At 54.7% G+C, this 10,042-nt stretch overlaps 1 protein-coding gene across 5 annotated transcripts in view; it reads left to right on the top strand.

Annotated features, from left to right (window-relative positions):
• The window catches only part of AGRN (agrin), a 64,191-nt gene that overhangs the window by 33,260 nt on the left and 20,889 nt on the right, over window positions 1-10,042 (top strand). For all 5 annotated transcript variants that reach the window (XM_021417422.1, XM_021417425.1, XM_021417424.1 and 2 more), the window contains 5 exons: window positions 2,953-3,168; window positions 4,055-4,279; window positions 5,337-5,561; window positions 5,650-5,856; window positions 9,424-9,645. In XM_021417422.1, the coding sequence (XP_021273097.1) occupies window positions 2,953-3,168; window positions 4,055-4,279; window positions 5,337-5,561; window positions 5,650-5,856; window positions 9,424-9,645 (1,095 nt within the window). The remainder of the gene's footprint in view (window positions 1-2,952; window positions 3,169-4,054; window positions 4,280-5,336; window positions 5,562-5,649; window positions 5,857-9,423; window positions 9,646-10,042) is intronic.

The following is a 10,042-nucleotide window of genomic DNA, read 5'->3' as shown; positions in this document are numbered from 1 at the left end:
TTCCATGAAGAAATTTGCTTATCCTTACCCTTTCCATGAAGAAATTCACTCTTCTGCTCCCTTTCCGTGAAGAAATTTGCTCATCCTTACCCTTTCCATGAAGAAATTCGCTCATCCTTAACCTTTCCATGAAGAAATTTGCTTATTCTTAACCTTTCCATGAAGAAATTCACTCTTCTGCTCCCTTTCCGTGAAGAAATTCGCTCATCCTTAACCCTTTCCATGAAGAATTTTTGCTCCTAACCTTTTCCATGAAGAAATTCACTTATCCTCCAGGAGTGCTGCCCACGACAACCAGCTTCCTGACTGCCCCATGATGGTGGCTTCACCTCTGTCATAGAGGTGTCCAGCTGTGACCACTGTATTTGGGATGTGCCAAGCCACCATTGTGGCCCACCAATGACCTCCCTATCCTTGGGGACAAGGTGGGAATGGTGGTAGGTGAGATGCAGCCTCCTGCGGCCCAGGGGTGCAGAAGCAATCTGCTTCATGATGCTACTCTAGTGTTGTTGGTTTTTTTTATTTTCTGTGCAGCGGAAAAGAGCAATTTTGATATTAGAATGTTTCTCCGCTTTAATAACAAATACCATAAATGTAACGTGAATGCTTTGGGCTTATTAGGTAGAGCTCTTCACCTCAAGATCTCAAAGCATTTGACAAAGCCAGCTTGTTATTTATCCTACTGTTTATATTGAGCTGTTTACCTGCTGACATCAGGGACCTGGTGATTGTTATTATTAAGAATTTTTTGCAATTCGGTGAGCCAAGGCATTTTTTTTAGTGAGCTGGGAGCAGGTATGGGCTGTGTGATTTCCCACTCTTACTCCTCCCACAACAGTTATGGTCACACTTCGTGCGTCCTCCCAGATAAAATTAGAGAGGTGCTTGGGAAGGAGGAGGCTGCCTCTGAATCTCAGCCTGTTCCACCTCCCGCGTCTGGCAGGGGAATTAAGGCACTTGGTTTTGTTCTGATGGGTTCTGAGCTTATATCATCCAAACGCACCACAGTGTGGGGGGGGTGAGGTTTAAATCCATCTGCTGGGAACAAATAGGCTTCCTCACTGGTAGCACTGGTGGTGATTAGAAGTGAAAGGAACTTAAACAGCCAATTTGCCTGTCACAATTTGTTTCTGGCTTGGGGTGTTTGTGTCTCTTGCTTTGCTTCTTGGCCTGATAAGTGATGCAGGGTCCTCATCCCATGTGTGCCTGGCTGCCCATGCTGTTCGGTGATGGAGCTTGTTGGGATGGGAATGGGAATTTACCTTCCTCTTTGGGCCTGGAGGTAAATGGATGTTCTTGACTGTCTCTTTTGTTTGTATGGTGGCTTCTGATATCCCCGGTGTGTTTACAGAGTAGAGTTCTGGACGGAAGAATAGGCAGAGACTTCAATTCTGATAAAATATCAGTATTCCTTATGTAGCCTGACCCATTTAACTTTCCAAAACTTTGTTGCCTTTTTGTCGTTTACCATTTCTTTTACCACTTCAAATTGAGATATTTTATACAATATGTGGGCAACATGAGTACAAAGTGGTTCGCACAACCAAGCATGGCACCAAATCTGAATCAACCATGTTAAAAGTTCTTTTGAAGAAGGGTCAAGACTATTAGTGGAGTTTTGACTTCTTCGGCGGTGTTGTCCAGCTGGCTGCTGGCTTGGAGGGCGAAATGAGAGGGATGCATGAGCTGTATGGAGCAGGTGTGTCTCCAGTTGCAGTCCCTCCAAGTGGCAGCAGGATGAGCATGGTGGTGGATGGTGGTGGACACGGGCATGGTGGTGGACATGGACGTGGTGGTGGATGCCCCATCCCTGGAGACATTCCGGGTCAGGCAGGGTGGGGCTCTGAGCACCTGATCTAGCTATAGATTTCCCTGTTGAGTGCAGGGGAGCTGGACTAGATGACCTTTAAAGGCCCCTTCCAACTCTAATGATTCTACAGTTCTGTGTCGTGCTCTGCAAAACTCATGGTCTGGGTCCAGGAGAAGGGGCCTCTTCGCCTTCTGGTGCTTTTCTGCTCCGCACACCCAGCACCACGGGGAGGGGACAGAGAAATCCCCACTTGTCCTTCCATTCCCATTCCTTGCTTACCATCCTCCCCTGCACCCTCTAATCTCAGAGCTCAACAGGCTTATCAGCATTTGTAAAAACGGAAGAGGGAGAGAAAGAGCAGCAATGAAAGAGCAGGAGAGACTATCCAGAGCGCTTCGTAAAAATGATAAATTGCTTTTAGATATTGGGCAGGAGAGAAAGAGAGTTCTTTTTTATTTGATGATATTAGTCTCTTAGTGGCGCATTGTTGCCGTGCATATGAGCTCGAAATCTCGAGGCAGTCGAAGGCAAACGCCCGAGAATTGAAGTGTAAATGAGCCACTGTCGAGCTCATTTTATTTTGCCTTTTATGATTTCTTGTTCTGCCATTATGTAGGTCAATCTCTATCTCTAATGTACGCTGTGTACGCAGTGGTGAGGCGCGCGGGCTGCCCGGCACTGGCAGAAAGCTCCGGCGTCTCTTGCTCCCTCTGTCTCACCTGCGTCAGCTGAGTTTGGGGACATCCATCCTGTCCATTCCTGCCCTGAATGTAAATTTACATTCGCTCCTGCATTAGCAATTCAGATGCTGAACTGGTCTGTGCTGGCTGCTCTGATTAGTGGATGTGATAAAGAGATTCGCGCATCTCCTCCTGGAGGGCCTCCAGCCACGTGATTCGGCTGCTTTGCATAAATGACAACGAATAAAGCAGCGTGTGCGGGACGACCTGTCCCACGCGGGGACCATTCCTTGATTCTCCTTTCTCCTGCCGGTTGACAAGGTGACATCTGGAGATGGCACCCTCCTCCCTGTGCCATCGTCCTCTACCACTGCCACCCTGTGAGCTGCGGCCCCCTGAGCCAGGCTCTGTCCCCTATCTTGGGTGTCCAGTGACTCAGATGTCCCCTGTCTCTGTCCCCAGCCTGCCGAGGGATGCTGTGTGGGTTTGGGGCGGTGTGCGAGCGCAGCCCCACCGACCCTTCCCAAGCCTCCTGTGTCTGCAAGAAAACGGCTTGCCCTGTGGTGGTGGCTCCCGTCTGCGGCTCCGACTATTCCACCTACAGCAATGAGTGCGAGCTGGAGAAAGCCCAGTGCAACCAGCAGAGGCGGATCAAGGTCATCAGCAAGGGACCATGCGGTGAGCACAAGCCAGGGCTGCCTCTCCTCTTGCAGAAGGCAAAGGATGTGCATGGATGTGCAAGGATGGGGTGTGGTCCTCCTGATCCCACAGCACCGTCTGGGGCTGGTGATGCTCTGAGATCAGAGCTGACGGGAAGGGACAAGGAGAGAACCACCAGCAGTGCTTAATAATAAGCAGGCAGGCTGATGGCCTGAGGGCGTTGTGGAGATGCAGGGCAGACCCGGGGGAGCAGCCCCTTCTCATCCATCTCCATTTCCCCACTGTGACTCAGCCCTGCGGCTGCAAGCACGAGCAGGATGGGCTGATGAAAGCCCTTCCCCAGCCTGGCATTCACCAGCTGGGAGCAAGGAGCTGTGTAAATGAGACCCAGTCTCCTCGTCTCTGAGTAAATTAACTTGACCTTTCTCGCATGCAGTGCGCTGGCTTGCAATAAATCTGCACCCGGCTCCCCTGCTGGGGCTCTCGGCAGAGAGGGGAGAGCGCTGAGTGACTTATTTAAAATAATCATCATAAAAAAGTGACAAATTAAGAAGGAAAAAAAAAAAAAAGAAGCTGGCACATAAACCGTAGCCTTACCCCGTTGGAGAGGAAATTGCTCCTTAAGCTCTTCCTCTAATTACAGTTTGCAGGAGGTGCCTTAAGGACCCTCGATCTGCTCTAAGAGCTGCTGGCAGTGAGGAGCTGGGGGGAAGCTCCCCTTCCCCGTGCACTGTGGTTGAGGCTGGTCCCGCAGCTGAGCTTTGCACACTTTGAGGTGGACAAGCTGGCTGCTTCAGCTCCAGGGCTGCACAGCAGCACCCGCCGAAGCCAAGGGCAGGATGCGATGCTGCTGGCTCATCGCTGCTGGTGGAGGCAGTGCTTTCACAATGCACCCTCTCCTCAGGCTCCAAGGACCCCTGCGTGGAGGTGACGTGCAGCTTCGGCAGCACGTGCGTCCGCTCTGCGGATGGCCAGTCGGCTAAGTGCGTGTGCCCCGCGTCCTGCAGCGGCGTGGCTGAGAGCATCGTCTGCGGCAGCGACGGCAAGGACTACCGCAGCGAGTGCGACCTCAACAAGCACGCCTGCGACAAGCAGGAGAACGTCTTCAAGAAGTTTGATGGAGCCTGCGGTGAGTGCCCTGGTCCCCAGCGGGTGTTGCATGAAAAGCGTTCCTTGCACTGGGAGAGGTGAGGGCAGGTGGAAATGGGAAGGGCTGGGGGGAAAAGCTCGGCCCCTCCAAGGGTGTCTCGTGATGGCTGTGGATGCTTGTAATTAAAAGCAGCTGTATTCATTAGGAAAGCCATGAGATCAGCCAGGACACGTGCCAGGCTTCTGCTTGTCCCTGGGGGAAGGAGTGTGGGAGTGTGCTTGGGAAGGCTATAGAGCTAGAAGAGCACGAGTTGTGCGTTCACCACTCAGCCCCAAGTAGGGTGAGAAGGGCGCAGGTTGGCAGCAGTGCGCTGGGTGCTCCTGTTTTCCTAGGGCAGCTTTGGGCAACACTCACAAATATCTGAAATCCTGCCGTCGTGCAGTCCTCAGGATGGTGTCTGTGCAGCTCCCCACCCTGCTGTGTTATTTCATCTCCTCAGCCAGACCGCATCCCTCACTCACCTACGGCATTTTGGATCTCCACAAAGCATTCTGGTGATTTTGTTGGGTTTGTAGAGGTCTCAGCAGGGGTTACACATCCCTGCTGCGATTCAGAGCAGCAGTGAGCCCTGGCAGCGTTTGCCAGAAGGGAAACAGGAGATGGATAGGGCAGGTCCTGTGGGAGTTCCTTCATTTCCATGATTGCTGCACATGCTGAGATAGGAAAAGTAAAAGGCTTCATCTGCGACCCTGTCCACTGCAGCCTTCTCCCTCCTCCAGGAGGGCACAGAATCGTTCCTTCCCTTTGTCAGCCCGGGACTCTGGTAAATGCAGGGATTTCAGATAGCAGGATTAAAGAGTGGAAATGCTTGGAAAAATAAAATACTCCTCCTATCTGATGGTTGCCTTGGAAAGGGCATGTGTCCTCAGGCAAGCAGCTCTGCAACATGAGCCCCTACAGATGTCAGTCCTAAAGGGAGGACCAGCACCCCCTGAGCCCCGATGGGGACACAAGGGGTGGGACGGGGTGGTTTGGAAGCACTGCCTCGGCAGGATGCGAGCTGACTCCTCTCTCCTCCTCCCTTTGCTCCGTGTAGACCCCTGTAAGGGCATCCTCAACGACATGAACCGCGTGTGCCGGGTGAACCCCCGCACCCACCGGGTGGAGCTGCTCCCCCGCCCTGAGAACTGTCCCTCCAAGCGAGAGCCAGTGTGCGGTGACGATGGGGTGACCTACACCAGCGAGTGCGTGATGGGACGCACGGGGGCCATCCGGGGGCTGGAGATCCAGAAGGTGCGCTCCGGGCAGTGCCAGCACCAGGGTGAGTACCTTTAGCTTTTCCCTACGCTCTCGGAAAGGAGAGCATCCCCTTTCTGTGGATGCAGAACATCTCTCTTCTCCTTTCCCAGACAAATGCAAGGAGGAATGCAAGTTCAACGCCGTCTGCCTGAACCGCCGCGGCACGGCGCGCTGCTCCTGCGACCGCATCGCTTGCGACGGCACCTACCGGCCCGTCTGCGCCCGCGACAGCCGCACCTACAGCAACGACTGCGAGCGGCAGAAAGCTGAGTGCCACCAGAAAGCTGCCATCCCGGTGAAGCACAGCGGACCCTGCGGTAAGCCTGCACCTCTCCTCCTCTTGCACCCAGCCTGTGTCCGTCCCACGCAGGCAGGACGCAGGTAAGTGGTGGTTGGGTTCCCACCTTGCAGCAAGCCCTGGGATCTCCTCAGTTTTACAGCCGACCGAGTGCCTGCTCCTCGTGCTCTTTTTCCTTCCAGCAGTCAACAGTCTTATGTATGTCTGTGTCTTGTCTCTGTCTGATGTTCTCACTGAAGTGGGGAGGAACCATCTGTGTTGAGCACATGACATAGCTGTGATGCCTACCAGCTCCTCTCCATCGCCGCTCATTCCCCTCCCAGGGTAGTGCCAGCCCCTGCTCCTGCCATGCTTCCCCTCCATGCCCACCTCTCTCAGCTCCAGGTCCTCCTGCAGGAACGCTCTCCGGGGGACTCGCCGTGGCTTTGTCTCGTCTCTGGGAGAAGCTTTTGTATGCGCTAGGAGGGGTCCTTAGGATGTTGGGAACGTTCCATCTTAAAATGATTGCATGGCACACGAAGCAGGTTGAAGGCAGTCATTGAATTGAGTTTGAAGGACCGGTTGTTTCAGCTTGGATTTGTTTTTACTGGCGGTGTAGAACTGTGTCCTGTTTTAAGCTGATGTTTTATAAGGTGTCGGGTGCTTCAAACCTTCTGAAATGCTTGGAAATTCAGCCCGGTGTGTTGGGTCTGTTGGGTTGGTTTTGTGCTCCTGCGGTAGGTTTTAATCCTGCCAGGCTCAGCTGCTGGAAAATCATTTGTCAGGCTCCCAAAATCACACTTAATATAATGACAACTGTTATTTTTAATCACCCACTTCAGTGTGCTTCTGGCTGCTGGATGATTACGAGTCAGATCCCTGAGTCCTTTCTGGGCAGGAAAAGCACTTCTCAGTCCTTCACCTCCTGTGTCCCTGGAAGCTGCTGGGGATGCTGGGGATGTGGGAGGAAGAGGAGGATGGGGACAAAGCGAGGTGCAAGGTTCCCATGGCATCCCAAATTTCCAGGGCGAGCAGAGAGCTATTGCTGGGAGCCGCCCTGCTGCCAGGCTGCCATCCTTCCCACCATGCCCATGAAGTGAGGACAGTGGGATACGCTCTCTGTGCACCTGTCCATCCCTTCTCCATCGTATTCTTGGTTATTTCATCCCTCCTCCCAGCTTCTCTCCCTCTGGGTGAGTGCACAGCTGCTTTCCAAAGGGCAGACTGTGAGCACAGCAGCAACGTTTTAAATCTCACACGCACACCTCTTTTCCAGCAGCAGGGCAAAGGAGGCAAAGCCAAACAAAACAGCTCAGACCCTGCTTTTAATCTTTCTCTGCTTTCATACCACGATGGGACAGCTGAGAAAGGAGGGCTGGGATGACATGCCAGGAGGTGGAGGGAAGGCAGCTGTAGTTGCATCTGTTTTTTCCTCCCTGCCTCTTTTTGCTCTCTTTCTCTCCCCCTCCGCTCTCTCTCTCTCTCTCTCTCTTTCCTTTTTCGTCTGTGTCTTGTGTTTTACAGTGTTGCCTGTTTGGAGGAAGGAGTTGTGTCCTCGCAGCACCCTTCTGCTCCCTACCCGGACATCTCTGCTAGGAGGTCGGCTTTCTCCCCTTCTCCATAGCCAGTGCCAACCCTGGCCTCTCCCCATTGCTCCCTTCCTCTCCAGTTTTCCTTAAGAATCTCGGAACAGAGAGGTTCCCATGGTTTTGCTCCCATCCCCTTGACCCGCACGCTTCCTGCCGGAGCGGAGGATGCTGACTGTGCCTTGACCCTTAGAGGCAGATGAGAGTGGGAGCAGAGGTGGGTGGTGCGAGACCCCACTCCTCTGCGAGCCGATACCTCTGGACTGCTCCCAGTTGCTCTCACCTCTCCCTTCACCCCCCACTAACCCGCTCCCTTCCCTGCCTCCTGCTTCCCCAGCCCTTGCATCAGCCAGGATGCAGAACGGGTGTTGTGCTTCTTCCATGCCTCAGTTTCCCTGCCTGCAGGATGGAGAAGGGATGATAGCAGGGCTTGATTACAGCACAGCTGAAGGTCCTTGCTTGCTCTCTCCCCTCATTACATCCACGCACATCAAAATTGGTGCCAGAACCCCCCACTGACTTCTGCAGGTGCCCAGGGCTGCTTTTTGGGTTTCTCTCTCCATACAAGCATGCTGCCTCTGTGTGTTTGGGGATACGGTTATGGTACGTGTGTTGTGTTTTGTGTTGAACGCAAGCAGGAGATGTGAGCAGCACCACAGGGCAAAGCACCGTGGGGAGCAGTACCTGCTTGTAAACCCTTCAGCTGCAGGGAAATTGAGGACAGAGGGGGAAAGGCTGGGTGAGAGCAGTGACCACGTGCCTGAATTGCCCCCTGTTCCTTTGCAGCCCCTTGGCTCTGAGCTCTGACTTGGCAGGGACTTCCCAAAGAGCCAGGCCCCAAATTCAGACCTGTTTGTGCCCAAATTTTGGGCTGTTCCCTCGCTGATTCACAGCATGCAGCCAAGCTCCTGAGGGCTGAAGCTTTGACCCTGCTCTGCAGCTGCATCACGTCGGTCCTTGCAGAGGAGGAAGGCAGAGTTTTGCCCCTTCTCACCCTCTGTGCCTGCCCACTGGGGCTGCACTGCATCTGCTGCTGCATCCATCTCACCTCTGCCACCCTGTCTGTTCCCACATCCTTCTCATCGATGTGTCCTTGTCCGTGTCCAGCACGTGTTACACTGATGTCCTTTCCTTGCCCGGGGTCCTCGGGGCTTTTGTGGTGGGATCACAGGAATGGGTCCCTGGGCAGTGCTGGGGCAGTGCTGGCTTTTGGCTGCCCATGGTGGCTGGAGGGATGTGGGAGATGGGGGATTTCCTCTGGAACCTTGCAGAGCTCTGCCAGGAGGCTCAGCATTGTCTTTTTGCTGCTACCACCAGAAGGGCTGGCTGCTCACCTCCTCGCTGCTGGGCATCTTGTGGGGAAGGATGCCAGCTGCTCAGCTGACTTTGATGGAGCAGCTCCATTATGAGAGCAGAGGGCATGGCTGCCTCTCAGCCTGCAGCCCATGCTGTGGGGCATCCTCAGGGCTCTGCTCCCCGAGCCAGCTGCCTGAGGACTGGGACGAAGCAAGGACAGTGGCTCTCTTTGTCCTACCCAACCAGGAGGGGAGGGCAGGGGGTGTGGTGAAGCCAGGCATCGTTTCCAGGCATCCCAGGCTGGTGGCATCGCTGCTGCATGGGATGGGAGGTGTGGGCTTCTGGCAAAGGAAAGCCCGCTGTTGTCCTCCATCAGTACAATGCCTCGTGATGTTGGCTGGGAACCCAAATGGGGCTTTTTGCAGAAATCTGTACAAAAACTATGGGGCTGATCCGAGTCCCATGAAGTGCGTGGGATGGGGGAACAAGCATGCAGGGAGGAGATCTCGTGCCTGCTTCCCAACCCTAACCTCCGCTGAGCATGGGGGAGATGCTGTGCTGGGGGGTGGGGGCTGGTGCAAGGCCAGGAGCTCTGTGCATTGCCACGGCTTGGGGGGAGGCAGGCTGCAGCCGCTGGCATGCCTCGCTGTGCACCGTGCCCGGGGATGCTCAGCAGGCAGCGGGCTCACCCTGCCACCCATTCATTTCCTATGCCCCCTCTGCAGACCTGGGTACTCCCAGCCCCTGCCTGAGTGTGGAGTGCACTTTTGGGGCCACCTGCGTGGTGAAGAACCAGGAGCCCGTGTGCGAGTGCCAGCAGGTGTGCCAGGGCCGCTATGACCCCGTCTGCGGCAGCGACAACCGCACCTACGGCAACCCCTGCGAGCTCGACTCCATGGCCTGCGTCCTCAAGAGAGAGATCAGGGTGAAGCACAAGGGGCCCTGCGGTAAGGAGGCAGCCATCCTGGTGCTCATGGTGGGGCTGCTCACTTGCACTTGTGCTGTGCAAAAGGAGGGAGGGGAGCGCGGCACCACTGTGCATCCTCACCCCAGGGGGATGCTGCTGGCATGGACGTGGTGATCTTGCCCATGGAGGTCCTCTTTCCTAGCATGAGCCCCCCGTGCATAGGCAACTCAGAGCCATGTGCAGCTCTCCCATCTGCAGGCTCTCTGCTTGTGCCAGCACAGCTTTGCCAGGCGGGGAGTGTTTGCACACAGCCAGAGCCCAAGCTGGTGGTGCGTGCTCCTTCGTGCAATCTGCTGGGCTCTTGCAGTTTTGTCCAAATACTGCTGTTCCGCCCTTAAATGTTGAGGCTGAGCAGCAGGTGCTCTGCACCCAGGGCT

This window comes from Numida meleagris, chromosome 20, assembly GCF_002078875.1.
Source record: "Numida meleagris isolate 19003 breed g44 Domestic line chromosome 20, NumMel1.0, whole genome shotgun sequence".
Lineage (NCBI taxonomy): Eukaryota > Metazoa > Chordata > Aves > Galliformes > Numididae > Numida > Numida meleagris.
Note: the sequence above shows the minus strand (reverse complement) of the source record. Positions and strands in the feature narration are given on the sequence as shown.